Genomic DNA, 19701 nt, shown 5'->3' with positions numbered 1-19701 from the left:
CCCTTCTGCCCCGTTTTGGCTTGTTTGGATGCCCTTTGAGCCTCGTCCTCACGGGGGGGAAGGGTTTGTCCAGCTCCCATCACTTCCTTCTCTTTTTGCTCTCTTTTCCTCTTTAGGTCAGCTGTTTGGGAGGGAAAAGTAGGTGGAGGAGTGGGAGGCTTGGTATGAGTCACTTTCCCAGGTGCATCCCTCCCAGGTTGGGACTCTATCAAATCCAACAGACTAGACTTTGGTTTGCGCTGAATACCCATCTCATCAATTATTGGTGAGAATCGTGAGTCGAGATCAGGGATTGAAGTTTTCGGGGATAAGGCTTGGTTGAAAACTTCAAATTCATCCTCGAAATCAACTACTTCTACCACTTCTTCCTCTTCTGTGTTGATGGGGCGAGATGAAGTAGCTACTCCGGTTGTTTGTTGTGGTAACGGGGCTTCCACTTTTGGTATACCTTCAAAGATGGGAGTTGCGGCTTGTATTTGGTTTTGGACTAGGAAGAAGGAAACTTGGTGCGGCTACACTGATCCTTTGTAGGCGCAGGTCATTCGCCTTAATAACGCACTTAGGCGCAAGGAAAGTCTTAGAAACTGGGGTGTAGCCCAATATCAGGTGAGCATCTCTAAGCTGACCATCAGAATGGATAAAGATCTCAGCCTTTAAGATTTTATCTAAACTCTCCCGATTTACAAGACCGAAGTTAGGGACAACAGAGTGTGGGTCTACGAGATCATCAAGAAAGCCAGGAAGATAACATTAACGAAATATAAGTCAAAAGAAACCTTAAATACCTACATAAATCAAGGAAAAATAAAAGTGAAACAACTTTGAAATTGCGAATCTGAGCCTAAGGTCCCACCTGGTTCGCCCTCCCTCGTCGGACAAGGGAGGCCATCGTGCCAGTCCCTTGATATAATTAGAAAGTCTTTGTTTAAACCTTTATTGGAGTCAGGGAGACATTGGATCAGCCTAACCTCGGGGTACCTAGACTTAAGGTAATACCCCTGCCCGGTGAGGTGGTGGAGGTTGTAGATCTAGTTGACATCGTGGTGAGTCAACCCTAAACCCATTTTTTCATTAAGGGTATCTACACACCCTAGTATTCTAAACATATTGGGGGCACATTGGGTAGGGGCTAACTTATGAGCCCTAAGGTAGTCTTTGGTGACAACACCCATGGGGATTCTCATCCCACCTTCTATGAAGGCAATCATGGGGAAAACTACCTCTCCCTCTTTCCTATCTGTGTGCCATTGTCCCTCTTCGCAGTACCTTGTGCCCGCCCCTGGAGGTATCCTATACGTTGCCCTAAAATTTGCCATCCCCTCCTCGGAATCTACTAAGCTCTTAAATCTACCCATTTCTAAAAAGGGGTGGGAAAACTAAAGAAATTGAGAAAGGAAGTTAGAACCGAGGAGAAAAAGAAAGAATACGAAGAGAAGAGGAATGTGTAGAAAATTAAATAGGAAAAGTTCAAGAAGACTTACAGAAAGAATAAAGGTATCCTCGAACAGGTCTTTAGTATTTGTAAGGGCTCAGGTGAATTGAATTAGTGTGCAGGTTCAAGGTATGAGCGCTAGAAAGAAATGAATGCTAAAGTGAGAGGAGAAGTTGATTTGAGAGGTATTTATATCAAGGGAGAAGCTAGAAGCGGGAAAATTCCTGTTCGGTACCCAACGAAAGTATCAGTCGTTGGATGTGCATCATGCAGTAGAACGTGGGGAACAAGAGGCCGTAAGAATTTAATGAGGGCACGTCTCGAGTGTCGTAGCGCCAGAAACGTGCCTTGAGCAGTTAAAAAGGCTTCTTTTCTAGTAGAGGAGAGAGGCAAGGGACACAGGACAACTGTGGTAACATCGAAATCCTCCTTTCTTCCCAAGGATTTAGAAAGAAGGATCTCGAGGGGCTATTGTAGGGGCCTTGGACTCCAAGGCCCATCATTTGGGTATATGATGAGCCTAAAGCCCAAGCTGAGGACTAATAGCGTCTAAGAAGGGATAATCGCTGTCAAAAGGGCCTATGTTAGCAAAAGGAGAGGTCAGTGGAGATCATAACTACCCTGGGAGTTGTGTCGAGGATGAGAGCCTCCTCGGCTAACCAAGGCCGAGGTCAGTAGAGGTGGCTTGTCGTCTGGAAAAATGTCTCAGAAGCACTCGGATGATATGGATAAGCATTACAAGAATTCAGAACAGGGAGATGTTCTAAAATATCTAAAGAGAAAGCTGCTACCTCCGCATTAAATGCACTACAGCTAACTCCCTAGTCGCATTAATGTAGAAGTGATACATGAACAGTGTATTTCAGTCTTACAGCTACTACATGAGGACTTATGGGGAGGGTTGATGGGACAAGTATCCACACCAACCGTCTGGCAAGCACATGGAGGATGAATATGAAAAGGAGAGGCAGTATAAAAGATGGAGGAGGGAGTAAGATAAGGAGATCGAAAAATTCAAAAAAGAAACACTGTAGCAGTCTACAGTCAAATTTGTAATGTTACCGTAGAACTTTATATAAGAACCAGTGTCCTCGAATTCCGCCGAGGACGTCTTTTTCTTCAGTATACACTTGTGTGTTTTCATTATTTTGTCATCAAACCTATCTAACTCATTGTTCGGTTAACTAAAACCCAGTTTTCTAACCCATTCTCTATAAATTCATTGTATTTGGGCTTCTTGGGCCTAAGTCCATCCACGTGTTGGGCTAGGAACTCAAATCAGGTCCTTACAAATCATTTATTTAAAAAAAAAAATTTATAACAAATTAAAAAAAAAGTTGTTTAAAAAGTTAATCATTTTTTTTCGTTTTTCCATTAAAATTTTCTTAATATAGTTTACTAACATATGCCCTAAGGGCATACGCTAGTAAAATTCATTTCAAATTTGCCTAATTAAAGCAAACTAAGTTTTAAGAACGTGGATTCTAATTTGCATAACTGGTAAAGTCTCTTATTATTGAATAAGAAATCTGGAGTTTGATCTTCGTTCATACCAAAAATTAATTGATGTCTTGATATGATGATAAAGAACAATCATCATTCATCAAAAGCAAAGGTCTTAGCTATTAAAACTCTCTCAAGAAAAAATATTTAAGGAATCTGATTCTCAAAATAATAATAATAATAATAATTGAGGAATCTAATAATTTAAAATAAATGTTACACCATGTACTTTTAATTTGGTTTTGATATAAAATTGATATTACACACAATTTGCTTTGAACTTGTTCTTTTATTTTAACTAATTATTTTAGTGTTCAATTTTAAATTATATTATTAAAATATTTACTTTAATTTACATATATGTTTTTATTTTTTTATGGGAACATATATGTTCTAGTAAAAATTGCATTATCTAGAGAGATTCAAAAATGAAAATCAAGGAAAAGTGTGAACCAAAAAAATAATAATAATAAAGATTATATATATATATATATATATATCGAAGTAAAAGTTACCTGATGACATGGATGGAAGAGTGGAAGTCAAAGTCAAAGATCACCAAGGTCACATTGTTAACAAGAATCACCTAAACCACACTACTACACTAGCTAGCAAGTCAAAAGTTTCAAGCTAAACTACTCTTTAACGAATATTTCCTAATCCAACAACCCCATTTGGCCAACATGAAAGGTTACACCGTTACATAAACCCTCTCACTGTCTCAGGCATAAGCATAACCCACCATATCAGATAATTTTCCCATGGCTCGCCAGCTTCATCAATTGATGCAAACTCTCCCAATCACGTCTCAACTCAGCCTAGCAGTGATAACTCTTCTTTTGTGTGCCATTGCATTGCTCATGTGTGCTTCTCATTCCCGTAAATGGCATCATCGTTGGATTGCATGCTATGGTTTTGCCAATGAAGATCCTGTAATAAATCTCAACATTAATGAACCAACAATCCTAACTACTGCTGGGAATGGTGGTCATGAAAGCATGATGATTAGCGGTGAGCTCTCAGTGTGGAAGAAGAACATAATCATGGGAGGCAAATGTCAGCTACCTGATTTTTCTGGTGTCATAATATACGATGCAAATGGGAATATAGTTACCCCTGCCACTGCCAGAACTCCACGCCCTTTACTCACTTGGAAGTAATTTGAGTTGCATCTTATGCTCAATGTTGTCATAAATCTTCACTGCAAACTAGGTTTGTAACATGTTTCCGGATTGACATCTTTCAAAACAAGTTTGTATTTTCGAATATGGCCTTGCATGGCTCAGATAGAATCTGTTATACATGCTCGTTTGGGAGGAATAATTTTCCAACTTATTCTGCTTATTAAATTTATGTACAAGATTTTAAAGTTTTACTTTAATTGGTGTAAAATGCTTACTAATGTTTAAATTTTGTTAAATAGTGGTTTAGATATTTAATTGGGTAAACTACATAATTGTCCTTAATCTTTACATTGTATGTCATCTCTAATGTTTCAAATGGATGGAAAAATATTGACATGACTAACTGATTAAATAAAATATTAATGTTTTTCCCTGGTTTTGTTGCTATGAAAATGCAAGGAAAATGAAGTTGAATTTTTCAATTATGGGTTTATAATCCCATTTGTTTCCCAAGAAAGAAAAGCAAAAGAAAATGAAAGGGAAAAAAATGGACAAGTGGCACTAGCTTTTCTTTTTTAAACCGTTTATACTAACGTGGCAATATATGTAGCAGTTTATGTGGTAAAAAAATAATAAATTTATTTTGACTGTTAGTCATGTTAATATATTCCATCCATCACTTAACGATTGTCACCATTTCGACATCATACCAAAATGTTAGAAACCATATTGGCACATTTAAAAAGTTAGGAATTAAATTGAGATACAGTGTAAAGGTTTAAGGACCAATTATATAGTTTACCTTATTTAATTTTAAGCTAACACAACTTAAACCAATCCTTTTGACCCAACTGATAAATGGATGTGTTTGGTATGGATTTTGGTTTTTCAAATGAGTAAGTCCACTGCCACAATAACTTTCGTAACTTTGGTCACAATTCGCTTACCTGTTGAGTTGTAAGTGGTGAAAAAAAAAAATTTGTGGATCCATGCAAGTCTACAACTTCACCACTCATAAGTCGCTAAGTGAACAAGTTGCGGCAAAATAATAGAAATAATTGTAATATCAAACTTACTCTTTTCGAATATATGTGGTAGATTTGGATAGAATTCCTAAAATTTAATAAGGTTAGGTGAAGGTTGTATACGTAAAAAAGGCAGCAAGAATCGTAGCATTCTTTCTAAGGGAAATGCAACAATTGTCGGGTTTTTTTTTTTTTTTTTTTTTTTTTTGAGTGGGTTATAATATAGTATATCAAAAAAAAAAAAAAAAAAAGGAGAGATTTTAAAAAATTATACATAATTAAAATAAATTAAAAGCTAACGAAAAAGACCAAGGACAAACGAACTCATCTGTAAAATATACATATATTGTGTCCATGTATGCCTCTTTGTATTGATATTAAACACCGTAAATAATCGGTGTCTTTATTTTATTTATAAAGAGAACTAGATATTAAATCCCCTGAATTGTAAGACTTTAAAGAATAAAAATAATAAAAAGCGAGAGATATGCACATGGATAGAAGTTGGAACCAGGAAAGGCAAAAACTTATAGAATTAGCCCATTCCAAAAATTAGAGGAATGTGCAAAAACTCAAACATTACAGTGTTAATGCAAAATTGAAGTACATTCATTCAACTGGACCTCAGTGATTCTTTCTTATTCGACCAAGAAGCACGCCCCCTAAACCCAACAACGCTAAGTTTGGAAGCTGCAGACTTGACAGACCTAGACTTTTTGATGGCTGTTGGCTTCTTCCCACTTGAAGTTGAAGGTGCTTTTCTTGAGGTATTTGCACTGGATGATGACTTTACTGACTTTGATACCTGAACTGCTCGCTTGGAAGATTTTGCCGGAGTAGATGCCTCTTTACCTTTCCTTGTAACCTTATTTTTCGAGCTAAGTTTGGAAGCTGCAGACTTGACAGACCTAGACTTTTTGATGGCTGTTGGCTTCTTCCCACTTGAAGTTGAAGGTGCTTTTCTTGAGGTATTTGCACTGGATGATGACTTTACTGACTTTGATACCTGAACTGCTCGCTTGGAAGATTTTGCCGGAGTAGATTCCTCTTTACCTTTCCTTGTAATCTTATTTTTCTGATTTGAAATCTTAACCGATTTAACATTTGTCCGATTCTGCTCAGTTATTCGGGACCTTGCAATGTCCCTCCGAACATTATCTACAGTAAGCGACTCCAAGCTCTCATTCTTCCTCAAGGCCTCCTCTATTCGGGTGGCCAATACGAGGTCCCTTTTAGCCACCAAACTTGTCACTTTCCCTGTAAGACAAAGATAACTTGTCATTTGAAAACCTGATCAGGTACTTTTGGCCTCGACCATCAGAACTGATAAATCATCACGTTTTAAGAATTTCTTTACTTAAACAGCGGTTTTAATGTACATCTGAAGAGAGATTACAACACAGATGTAAATGGATTCGGATTAAAAAAAACAAAACTTTACAAGCTGAAAATTGAGCAAGATTCATTTTTTTTCTGAACAGACTATAAGTTAAGATGCATCCCTATTTGTCTCTTTTCTTTATTTATTTCTCCCCTCTTCTTAGATTTGGAGAGAGCTCTACAACTCAATGCAATATCAATTAAACCTTCTACCATCAAAGCTATATCTAGCCTCATTTAAAATACAGAGTAAATTACGCCAACTCTCTTGAAGTTTTACAAAATAACATTATCCCTCTTTAAGGTTTGTATAAAGGCAAAAAATAAATCCATGTTCTCTCACACTGACTTCCTCTGCTCAAATTAATTTCCTCTTTTGTAATTATGGTTACCTCTACCCTTTAACCAACTTTAAAAAAAATTTCCTCCACCTTAGCCTACTGAACAGAATCTCTCTCTCCTTTTCTGTTAGCTAAGAATGAAAAAGGTAGTGTAGTTAGTATAAGGGTTAGTGTTAACCATAGTTAAGAAATCTTTCAATAGGCTAAGGAAAAAGATGGTAAAGTTAGTATAAGGGTTGCACTTGGGACAAAAAGAGAATTTACCTACATGTGCTTGTTATGGGTTTAGGGTTAGGAGAATATGTGAATCTATACTTTATAATTTTTTTTTTTTTTTTTTTTAATAAAATAGGAAAAACTCAGATTAGTTGCACATTGCAAAGCATACTGTACAACAATCCTCACTGTTAATCAAACTCCCATGGGCTAAGCACTTTATAATTATTAAAGTAAGGAATACAAGATTCTGTTGAGAATTAAAAAATGGTTTGATGAGCTATTTGATAGCTATTTGGTAGAAGAAAGTACATAGGGTTTTGATAGGACTTGATTTGGGGTTGTAAGGAAGAAGGAAAAGAGAAGAGGAAGGGGTCAAAGATCATACAAAGGGCAATATGTCTCAATGCTTAAAAAAATCAATATTTTTATTAATCAACTCTCTCTTCTTTGAGTTTATTGAGTATATATATATATATGGACTCTTTCTTATACTAGTACTATTAGCACTCCTAGTTTGACTAGTAAACTAAAAAGTTAATAAAAAGACTTTTGGATTTAAAGAAAATAAAACCTAAAATATTAAGGATCTCTTACAAAATTCAAGACTCAACTAAATTACCAAAATAACCTTAATTTGCAGAAATTACAGTTTTTCCCTAGACAACAAATTGACCATAACTTATTAAATAAAAACCCAACTAAAAAACTGTTGTAATCCTAAGATACATGTAACTAGACCTTTAAAACCACAACTTTTACTAAAACTGGACTTCACATGTGGGCTTTATAAAATAATTCTTGAATAGACAGATTTGCAAAGCAGTAACAATTCAATCTTCCATGGTTGCATCATAGGATTAACCATAGTTAGTGGGAAAAATTAATTTGAGTATGGAATTCTTTTGTTTTTTTGCTGTAAGTTTATAAGAATGTGTGAAGTTTTTTACTTTAAATAGCAGAGAAACAAAACATATTATGTGGAGAAAATTGTTGCACACCTTTAGCACCCATACGGGCCGTTCTTCCTGTGCGATGAAGGTAATCAATCTAAAAGACAATAAAAGTAGGATTAAAGCACCAAATGCAGGATTGAAAAGAAACAATTAAAAGAGAAGAACACCTGAATGAGGCCATAGATACGATGCTTACAGAGTTTGAGGGAAAATCAAACATGATAACATGATCCACATCCAAGTCCAGTCCCCTGGCAGCCAAATCTGTGCACACCAGTGAGGGGCAATCTCCATCATCACTCTTAAACCTTTTAAGGTTTTCAACCCTGGGTTTCGGAGGAAAAACAATATGTAGGGATATCTGTATCAGTACCATATTTTGATATGAATACACAAATTAATTCAGGCTCAAAAATGCAATTGTAACATAAAATACATAAATATTAGCAATAAATGTCTAGATTAAATTCAGTTAGTATTCAAGCTTGCACATGTATAAGTGCTTTGTGCATACACATTGTGGCTTTTACCAGCAAGTGTTCAAAGTCTTCATACCCATAAATAGATATATATATATATATTGTCATGGTGTCCTTGGCGGGAAAGGAATTCTAGAATTTTTAAAGGATGAACAGTCTATTCTCGAGCTTAAATAGTTTTTCTTTCATTCTTTGTTTGATTGGACTCTAGCTTTGAAATCTTTTTCTTGTTCCAACTCTTTTAGATATGTTTTACCATTGTAACTTGATAGGTTAATTGTCTTGTAACCATAGAATACCTCCTGTATACTTTAGTTTCTTTAATCTTTGAAAAAGTTACATTATTTATCAATAGAAAAGTTAGCTCCTCATATTGAACCAAAAAAAAATTCTACAATAACCAGGGTGGCTGAATTGGAAATGGTAGTATGTGTGCTGTTCTTACCCGTACACATACTATTACTTCCGTTATCATACACAGCATGAGCTACATAGCCCACAGTCAGTATTAACCACTCAACTAAGCATAAATCCCAACTAAATTGGCATGGACCATGAATCCTCATCAACTAATCAGGATTAGACACTCAAAATTTTTTTCCATCAATCTATCCTATATCTATAATCATACGTTTTGTTGCCTCAATATCAATGAATACCTTTTTTCACTCAATAATCTTGAATAAATCACTATTTTTTCATTAATGTATTAATTAATCCCCAAAGCATCTTAAATGACTCTCTGTCTCTCCCTCATCTTTTGCTCAATGGGAGCCACCTACCTTTGAATAGATGACCTCATTTCCAATTAGTATTCATAGTGATCCATCTTAATTTTCTCATTTCCACTACACTCACTTTATGAAAATGTTGCTTATTAAGAACTCAACATTCTATACTAATCCTATACAGCATAGTTATCATATCACAGTTTCCCCTTCAGGCATAGTGAGTATGAGACAATATTCTCAAAGCATTTCACCACTTCATCAACTTATATACGTGAGCCAAATCCTCCTTAATATCCTAGGACTGTTCAACAACCCCAAGGACTCAACAAAATAGACCAGCCCAACATGTGGCCAGTTCCAAAAATATTATCAGTCAGTGGTGGGTCTTTCAGGCAAACAATCTCCTTCAAAAAAAAAAAAAAAAAATTATCAGAGGCTAAAAATATCCAATTGTTGGTTGGATGTTTCCTAAAAGTTAACCCGAAGAACCTGACTGCATCTTCCACTTCTCTTCATTCTCCATCATTTTTTTCCCTTAATGCAGTCATTTGTCTATCTCATTGCTGAAACCCAGATCTGACACTGGTCAGCAATCCCCATGTCCAACATTCAATCTCTCTTCTTCCTACTCTGCAACCACCTGTCAGTCAGCCTCAGCCAACATCTCTCTCCCCCTTGTGTAAATCTGACACTCGACAGAATCATCCAGATCTGCTGTTCACTCCAGCCAACTCTTCATTCTTATCATCATCAACTCAACATTCGATGAAACCAGCCAGCTCAACCACCAATCCAAAATCAGTGTTTAGTCGATAACGCCGTGAATAACCTTGTACTCTTATGAGAATCTTAAAAAACAAATAATTGAAACATTTGAATCTTAAATAGCCAACCAAAATAAATATAAAAGAATAGCCTATTAAAAGAAAGGGGGGGGGGGGGGTGTGGGGAAAGTTTCTCTTCAAAACTAGATAAATGTTGTGTTACTCGCACAATACTAGACATAAAGCACCACCAAGATCCCCAATATCCTCATGATACAGCCAGCTACAAAAAACCAGACATGACAAGTCATTTCCATACATAAAAATCATTTACGCTTACTCAACTACACATACAAATTACCATCAAATGTAACATGAATGAAGAGTCTTTTTTTTCTTTTTTCCTTTTTTTTTTTTTAATTTACGAAAAAGAGAACCCAAGTACACAGGAAGTATACAATGGCAACCCAACCTCATTTTGTTGAATGAAAAGTTCCTCCTTACACGTGATAACTTATATTTTCAATCTACCCCATCTAGAATATTGAATATGTTCAGAGGGCTCTAAACCACATTGGAGCCTCGACAAGTTGGAAAGAGTTCAATCCTTGAATCTTGACAAATAAAATAAAAGAAGACTGAAGACTTTGTGTGGCAGAGCTTCTTCCATACATTTTTACCCAAATAAAATTGCTCACCAAATTATCCTATCTGAATTTTAACAGGCATATTGTATCCTTTGTGACCAAAACAACTGGCTTGATTCATGGAAATTTAAGTACTAACCAAATTCACACAGTTTGTCCTGAATATCAAGCTCAAATAATATCATATAGTTCTATGCAAAAACACTACTATACCTTGACAATACTTGGTGAAAAATAAAACTTCCAATCAAATGAAACATCAACTCAGAAAAAATTTAAAATTGTGATATGAGAATTTACAACATATAACAGAAAGAAAGGAAGGCCAAAAATAAGAGGAAAAGAAAACCCTAATGCCCACAATCTAAGCTAGTAGTTGGTACAGACGCAAGATAAGGACCCCCAATTACATAGACTACTTTTTTTTTTTGATAAGTAAACGGCCCAATTACATAGACTAATGATTGATAGTCATGCCATTTTTGGAAATTTTAGATGCCAAAAGAAGCCAACCAGTGGCCTTATGGATGGAGAGCTGCTATTAGTTGGGCCTAACTCCTAATGCCTCATCAATCAATGTCTAGGATTTGCTTTGATTTATCAAGGATAATTGTAGCTTGGTGTTCTCTGATATGATAATCATCAAGCTAATTAGTGTATTTTTTTTTATAGGTAATTAGAAAACTTATAATAAAGAGGAAAAAAAAGAAAAGACAAGTACAAGATGTTCATGATGATGAACAACAACACAACACAACAGCAATAAAACAGCAACACAGCACAACACTACACAACACAATAGCAAGAGAGAAGTCAGGAAACTAAGCTAAGGGAAGGCATAAACTCAGAGAGGGAAGAACACTCAGTAAAACCCCAGCACTGAGACCACTCCATTAGACTGCGTTGGCATAAAATCTTTAACTCCTCCAACGTTTTCTCTTTATCTTCAAAAGATCGACAATTTCGCTCCAACCACACAATCCACATTAAGCACCCTGGAACCAAGTTCCAAATTTCCGAATTATGCTTCCCAAGCCATTGATGCCAACTAGATAACAAACCCGCCACCGAACCCGGCATAACCCAATGAATACCAAAAGCCTGAAGCATGAAAGCCCATAGGGAATGTATAATAGGACAATGAAGAAGAAGGTGGTCTACCGACTCTCCATCAGAGCAACACATACAACACCAATTAGCTAGAGGACGACCCTTAAGCATTAGGTTATCCAAAGTGAGGATCCGACCATGGGCAGCAGTCCACAGAAAAAAAGCCACGCGCTTTGGAATCTTTGGTTTCCAAACACCCTTCCAAGGAAATAAAGAATTCGAGGCACCCCGAATCTCATGGTAGTAAGATTGGGTGTTGAACTTCCCATCCCCTTTCAGCCCCCAGCGAAGAGTATCTCTCCTATCACCTCGAGGAATACGAGGATGGATAAGCTGAAAAAGAGAGTAAGAAGCAGCCAACTCCCAATCTTCAAACGCTCTATAAAACCTTAAATTCCACACTCTAACAGAACCCCCTTCTGGAGCCCACAAAACCTCAGAGATGCAAGCATCCTTGACCGCTGAACAAGCATAAAGCGCAGGATAGCGATCTTTTAAAGAATTCTCACCAATCCACCTATCATGCCAAAAGCGGATACGAGTACCATCACCCACTTCATAGTGTCTATGATTTGTTTAATTTTATTTACTTTATGTATTTAATTAAAGCTTTTCTTTTCCTAATTGTTTTCCTTCAATAGATTAGTGCTGAAGACTCTGGCAAACCTAGGTGCAGGTTCCTAGGTTTTACTTCCTTGCTTGGTGCTGATTTCTAGACTATTTTTATTTTTCCTGTTCTTCATTCAATTTTGGAGTTGCATCAATTTGGTTTTTTCCTGTGTCAAGAATACTCATTAAACAGTCGTAAAATAGTATGCATATTTTAACTAAAATCAGACTACAAATATGTAATGACATATATTTTGAACATGACATGATTTCTTTCACTTGAACCTCTAACATCACGGTTCAGCAGCCTCCTAAATGAAAGCCATGTTTGCGGCAGTTGAAAATACAACTACTTGCCACAGAAATGTAGTCAGTAAATTGCAAATATAAAGAAATTTTGGGAGCCTACTGGAAGAGATGGGAGGATTATGAATAAATATGTTGTATCATATCACCTTTGTTCAGCAGGCACCTCGCCATGGTAATTCACTGTAGAAATCTGATTTTCACCCAGAAAGTGATCCACAGCACGGCTAGAATTTAATGTGTTACAGAATACCATCACCCTGTTTCCCTTCGATAAACTTGGCCCCAGAACCTGGCTTTTCATCACCACATAACCAACAAAAATTTTGCTTGGTGAATTAACTTTGCCAAGTAATTCAAGCATAGCTGTTCTACACCAAAAATTTGATTGTTGTGTATAAAATGGTTAATGAGACCATGATTGGAAGAACCAGAGCTATAGGCTACATAGACTATTAAATTCATTGTGAAAAGGTTAAGGCTGTCACAAGCACCCAAGCCAGCAAACATAGACCAGAACAATAAAATCAAATGCTAGAGGCAGGGAGCTTATGAACCCAACTTCAAGGAAGAATAAGTTTCTGACAGATAATCCCAAGATTGTTTATACTGGTGCTTTGGGTAGCACTCAATGTTTACTTCAATTCTTGCAACCAAACACGCAGTGTCAAGTTGGATAGGTGACATTACTTCGGCCATTGATGTTATATTTTGCATTTGCATGTGATTATTTCCCATCTTCATATCCCTTTTCTTTTCTATGTGTAATTTTATTGATCATTTTCATGGCTTTTCGTGTAAGCTAAAATGTCCAAAGGTGAAAATGTTGTGTGCCATAGCCATAATTATTTTTGATAAATAGGTAATACTTCATTAATTAAAAAGGAAAGTAACACAAAAAACCAAAGCACACAGGCAGTGTGCTAAGGACACAACAAAAAAACTAAAGTTCTTGAAAATTACAAAAATCAATCAAATCAGCCAAAGAATCAAAAATAAAAAGGCCCGAAGAATTGTCCACCCGAGAGTCTGGAGAAACAGCTGCTTCAAGTCATGAATTGATCTCTCATCTCCATCAAAAGTACAAGCATTCCTTTCTCTCCAAATACCCCACACAAGGCAAAGAGGGATCATGGCCCAAATTGCTGCAGCTCTGTGCCTATTGAATTTATGTGACCAGCTAGCTAAAAGATCGACAACCCCACTTGGCATCACCCACTGCACCCCGAATAAAGAAAACACCAAGTTCCACAACTCTCTAGCTATAAGGCAGTGCATAAGTAAAAGATCAATGGTCTCCCCATATTTAATTATTATTATTCATTTTTTTGATAAGTGTTAAAGAGTTATTTTCTGGTTACTTGTTCTATTAGCATATTAATAAGGGTACTTGTGTAATTATGTTATAAACCCTAATATAAATATAGCTGACAGATTAAAGCCTAAACCTTATTTTCTTCACTGTAGCTCTCTCCCTTTATTTTCCCCTTCTTCTTAATTCTCTAACCTAAATTTCTATAGTTTACAATTTAACTACAAGCATGCCACAGCCATACTATTAGGAGGGAAATGTTTCTCCACAACAAGAGAACTTAGGTCTTTTATTTAGAGGCTAAACTACGTTCTTCAAATGAGATAGAAAAATATAAAAGTAAGGAATCCAAATTCACAAATACCATCATTAAGCAACATATATAAGTAGCACATTGAAATATAACCAAAACATGCTTTTGATAAGATCATTTCACACAGAAGTACAATGTTAATGCTACTATTACTAAATTTTTTGCTAAAATACTAGTACTACTAATTAGTAGACCTGAAATAACATTAGAAGTACTAGTAAAGGACATGTTAATTAATAATATAAAGGGGAAGAATGATGGGGACTAAGCTTTTTTAATTAATTGTTCAGATAGGATAGAATGAAGGGGAAGAATACATGTTGCCGACCCTAATTAATCTATTGAGGATCCAGAGCTGACCTTAAGGTTTTGGGACTAAACTTTGTTAATTAATTGTTCGTACATATAACCATTACTGTTTGTTGATAAACAGAAAAATAGAGCAAACTACTACAGAAGTCTACCTGTAATAATGCTTCCAGCTTGTTTTCAGAACCTGAGAGTTTGATGAAATCATGTCGAGCAGATGCAACTTTCTTATGCAGTGTTGATGTACGCAAATGTACAATGCCTTGAAACTCCTCATCGACCAGATTTTGCACTGCCTGCAAATGTCAAAAATCAAGTTTTTTTAAAGACAGAATCTGTGTAGAAGAAAGACCATTAGGACCATCTGCTAACCTCAACTATGATACAACAGTGTTATCCTTTAAAGCCAGGAATTGTACTGTAAGTCTCAAGGTTTTGTGCATTTCTAAAGATCTTCACATGAACAGAGCAATGGCAACGTGGCCTTCCAACATTATTTCAGACCTCTACATCCTCCAATTTTCAAATATCAGGTAGGGGATAGAGTAGCCAAATATTTTATATTAGAAACAACTGTTGAATTCCAGGAAAAACCAAAAAAAAAAAAAATCATATCTCCCAAAGAAAGCCTAAACAAGGAATGATCTCGTAATATCCCAAAACACCTGCCCCACCTCCACTCCTACTCCCATCCCCTAAATAAAAAATAAATAAAACCAAAACGAATTCGCAAAATAAAGCAACCCTTACTGTGTAATCCCCTAATTAGATTTATTAGGAAAACTGTGGTTCAGTTATTAGATTTATGCCAACGGACCCTCTTTGATTGGTCTCGGTGTTGGGGTCTCTCAAATTGTTTTACCCTTATGGATTTCCTTTCATCTATTAGAATAGCTTAGTGGCTGCTTGTTCACTACCGTGAACTCTTTGTTTTTTCATGCTATTCCTTTATTAATAATATTTTCTTCTTACTTATCATAAAAAAGTAATCCCCTAATTATGTTACCAAACAATTATAAGAGGAGATGGCAGGTCAGATATTATGTATTAAGTAAATTATTACAGTGCAGCTTCATTCGGACACCACATGCATGTAAAATAATCAATCCCACTGCCATTCATATGAAAAATCCAAGTATTATGAAACATAATCATAGACAAGAACGGAAATAAAATATTAATTTGAAAGAAGGATTTTTTTTTTTTTTTTTTTTAAAAGATTATTTTGCTTTCTGTTCTAACCTTGCTAGTCTAGAATTAGCACTCAAGATATACAGATTAACCCCATCAAGATTTCTTTGAGAATTAAACTAGGTTTATTTTTACATGCTAGAAAAAAAAATGATATTTATGAAGTATATAAACAATTTCATTTTTAGTAAGATAATAACGCATATCACCATACCCTTGTCATTGTTGCAGTGACCAAAACAGTTTGAAATCCTTCACCACCAGGTTTTGATGCACGATTTTTTAATGGGCCAAGAAACTTCCGAATGTCAGGTCCAAAGCCACGATCAAACATGGTGTCAGCCTCATCCAACACCTACTAAAGGATTACCACCATCATTAAGTGAACCACCTTATTAAAATGAGAATACAATAGAGTTTGCAGTTTTCTTACACGTCTTAACATTGATAGAAACACACAATAAATAGTGCACATCCAAAAGGTAGGAAATTTCCTATAAACAAAACTGCAGAATTTTATTGAGTGTGATACTCACCACATATTTGATATCACCATAAACTATGTTGCCCTCCTCAATATGTTGAAGAACCCTGCCAGGGGTCCCAACTACCATATCGATTGGGTTATTTAAAGAATCCTCCTGGGGTCTTACCCTGCCACCACCGCTTACCATGGTAGAACGGAACCGTGCATGATGACTGATAGACTTTGCAACACGAAATACCTATAAAACCAACCTAACTTTAACTGCACAGTGTAAGTCAACATGGCAAAGTTATCTTCAAATCCTAAAGAAAGAACAGAGGTACCTGCTCAGACAACTCCCTTGTGGGGCATAGCACTACAGCTCGAGGACGCCTCGGCCTCATTAGCATACCACACAATGCCTCATCCTGTCTCAGCAACTACAAAAACAAAAAATTTGATAGCATTTATCTTATTAATTCTGACAGAACATTGGTTATTGTTGCAGGGATTATATTGAGCGTTTTCAAATGTGGTGAACATATAAGTAAACAGAGAAGTGGATTGCCTAAAAAAGTTCATACTGGTTCCAGATTGGAAAATTTTTGATCCACCCAATACATATTAGATGTTGTGAGGTGAACGTCAAAGAAACGGTTTCACATCACTCAGCAACACACATTTTAGCAATTGAACCACTCAAATGTATCAAACATGTACTCAAAAGATTCCATTTTAACAATGTTGATGCAAAATTACAACACATACAACAAACACCAGCCCCCAAACTTCCATCTACCCACACGAAAATAAACATTATTAATAATAATAGTTTAGACAAACAACAAGCAACATTGTTGTTTGTCTCAAATTCCAAAAGGTGCTATTAGTTGTTTAACAAGGAATAGACTTTCATTCCAAACCAAGAAAGCCCAAACTAAGTCAAATTAGGAATTTGAAACAATTTCTAACAATCTCCACCTTGACTCAAATTGTAGAAAGCAAGAGTCACAAATTGAGCGGAAGTCTACAACACAACATAATTGAAAGCAAGCCCAAAGCCTATTTTTAATTGACCCACAAGGCAAAAAGTAAATAAAGATAAAACTTGGTTAAAAAAGATGCAAAAGTTTGAAACTAAAAAGAAAAATGAAGAAGAAGGAGTAGGTACCTGAACAAGGGGAAGCATGTAAGCGAAAGTTTTACCAGAGCCAGTGTGAGAACCCAAAACCACACTTTTCCCTTCCAAGACAGCAGGGACACCAATACACTGAATCTCAGTAGGAACTTCAATACCCATCTCCTTCACAACCCCCATAACCTCCTCAGTAAGACCCAACTCCTCAAAACGCTCAACCACTTTCTTCTTCTTGTTCTTGTTCTTAAACCCATCTTCAGTTTCAGTCTGGACAGCATTCAGTGGCTTTGAAGTTGTTGTAGTTAGCGGGGGTTTGGAGGCAGAGTCTTTGAGGTGTCTAAACCTCAGACGCTCCAGAAGCATGGAGTGCTTGATTTGGTCAGGTTCGGTGGTGGTGGTGGTGGTGGTGGTACATAGAGGCCTAAACCCTTGTAAAACCCTAGTGGGTTTTGAGAGTTTGAGAAGTGGGAAGCGTTTGGCCGAGGAAGAAAGGCGAGAGAGAGTGAAGAGGTTTGGGGAAGACAGTGAAAGAGTGAGAAGGCTTCTTCTTGCTGCTGTTACACTTCCTCCCATTTTGTGTTTTCTTTCTCTTGCAGCACCCTCGCTGCTTGTTTCTTTATCAACTATGAAATGGATGGATTGACGAACTGATTTTTATATATATATATATATATATATATATATATATATATTTTGACCCAGTTTTTGGTGGTTTTTTTTTTTTTTTTTTTTTTTTTTTTTAACAATAACTTACCATTTTTTTTAGAAGCCTTTTTTTTTTTGGGCTAAATAAGAAGCTTTTCAATAACATATCAAAGTGATAAAGAAATTGCACTGCAACTTCGAATTATATACTCTATAACAAATTTTTTTTTAAAGGTTTGTATTTTGTTACTCAATTGACACATCTTAGTTTGTTTCACATAAATAATAGGGTTCTAGGTTCTCTTTTTCACTAGTTCTTAACCCATTACATGGTTTTTTATTAAGTATTTCACCTAACGTTTATAGACTTTTACTTACCTTACATCTCATCTTCTCAAAGAACTCAATTCTTAAAAATGCAACTTAAAATTTAGAAATGCATGCCTTGAGATTTAAATGGATATTAACCTTTCATCATTTGCACTAAAAAAAAAATTGTTGAAGCCTTGAGACTTAAAACAATTATGTGCAATTTCTAATAATCATCATTTGTGCTTATTTTACTTACAATTATTTTATATTGTAAGTAATCTTTTTAAATCTCAACCATTCTTGAAATATACATCATATATAAAGTATTGAAAACTCCAAATATCCCTATCAAAAAAAAAAAAAAAAAAAAAAAAAAAACTCCAAATATAACACAAAACTTTCATGTTGAGTTTATGCACTCGCACACCCCACCCAAAAAAAAAAAAAAAGCTTTCGCTTGTGTTTGGTTTTATGTAAAAAAAATTTTGACCATAAAATACTTTTAGGTGAAAAGATTTATTGAAAAATAAAATATTTTCAAGTGTTTGATTGTATTTCGAAAAATGCTCTATAAAATGTTTTTCAAGTGTTTAATTTGTATTCCTGAAAATACTCTAGAAAACACATTTAACTTTAGAATATATGTATTATTTAATTTTTATTTTTGAGTATTTTGTTATTTGTTCTATTATTTATGGTGAAAGGAAGATAAACAATAATATAATAAAAAAAATCATGTGAAAAAATATGGGTTAGCCCGTAACTAGATTGATCCAACTCATTTTTTACTTGAACCGGACAAGTCAAACCCAAACCCAAACCCAATCAATCTAACCGGTTTGCCCCGTTCTAAAAAACGTGTGTACTATTAATCTCTGGCTACTGCAAAATTTATTGCTAAACAAGCTGCCATAGCTTTGCTCTCACTATCATTTCGGCATCCTGATGCTGTTTCTGCTACTTCTACCAGGTCTGACGCCTCATCTTATAGCCACGTTAAAATTTATCTTGTGCCTTCTAGGATTAAGATTGCCAGCTGCTTTTTTGGCTAATGTAGGCATGCCAAAATCCACCAATATGCTACATCAGTGACATTTCCTAACGAAGAAGCTGCATGAATAGTGAATACAATAAAAAAGAAAAAGAACACCCTGCAAAGCAGTCACTATTTTCTTTGCAATCAACCAACAACTTGAAATTCTTTCCCTGTGTGCTTAATCCGAAATCTTAGACCGAGTCACATAGTGCCATGCATGAAAAAGTGTAACTGAGGGCTATGGTAGTTTTGTTCCAGTATTCACTCAAAAATCTAGACCAAGCCACCTAGTGCCATGTATTAAGTGCAATGGCAGCAGATGGTAGTGTTTTTCAGGATTCACTCAAAAAATTCAT

General features: G+C 35.7%; 3 protein-coding genes across 3 annotated transcripts in view; 1 reads left to right on the top strand and 2 right to left on the bottom strand.

Moving 5' to 3' along the window:
• Positions 1 to 19701, bottom strand: part of LOC126713577 (glucuronoxylan 4-O-methyltransferase 3) — a 76261-nt gene that overhangs the window by 11634 nt on the left and 44926 nt on the right. The gene's annotated exons all lie outside the window — the stretch shown is intronic.
• LOC126713580 (uncharacterized) lies at positions 3678 to 4316 on the top strand. The gene has a single exon (XM_050413350.1). The coding sequence runs from the start codon at positions 3697 to 3699 to the stop codon at positions 4093 to 4095; it is 399 nt and encodes a 132-aa protein (XP_050269307.1). The 5' UTR covers positions 3678 to 3696; the 3' UTR covers positions 4096 to 4316.
• On the bottom strand, positions 5585 to 17996 carry LOC126713573 (DEAD-box ATP-dependent RNA helicase 39-like). The gene is made up of 9 exons (XM_050413344.1): positions 17386 to 17996; positions 16559 to 16654; positions 16285 to 16473; positions 15963 to 16103; positions 14713 to 14853; positions 12773 to 12915; positions 8174 to 8303; positions 8023 to 8071; positions 5585 to 6341 (listed from the first exon to the last, which is right to left on the bottom strand). Exons 1-9 carry the CDS (start codon positions 17923 to 17925, stop codon positions 5698 to 5700), a joined length of 2073 nt encoding a protein of 690 aa, XP_050269301.1. The 5' UTR covers positions 17926 to 17996; the 3' UTR covers positions 5585 to 5697.

The sequence above is a fragment of the Quercus robur genome, chromosome 2 (genome assembly GCF_932294415.1).
Source record: "Quercus robur chromosome 2, dhQueRobu3.1, whole genome shotgun sequence".
NCBI classification, from domain to species: Eukaryota; Viridiplantae; Streptophyta; class Magnoliopsida; order Fagales; family Fagaceae; genus Quercus; species Quercus robur.
The sequence above is the reverse complement of the archived record's forward strand: the minus strand, read 5'-3'. Positions and strand labels throughout refer to the sequence as shown.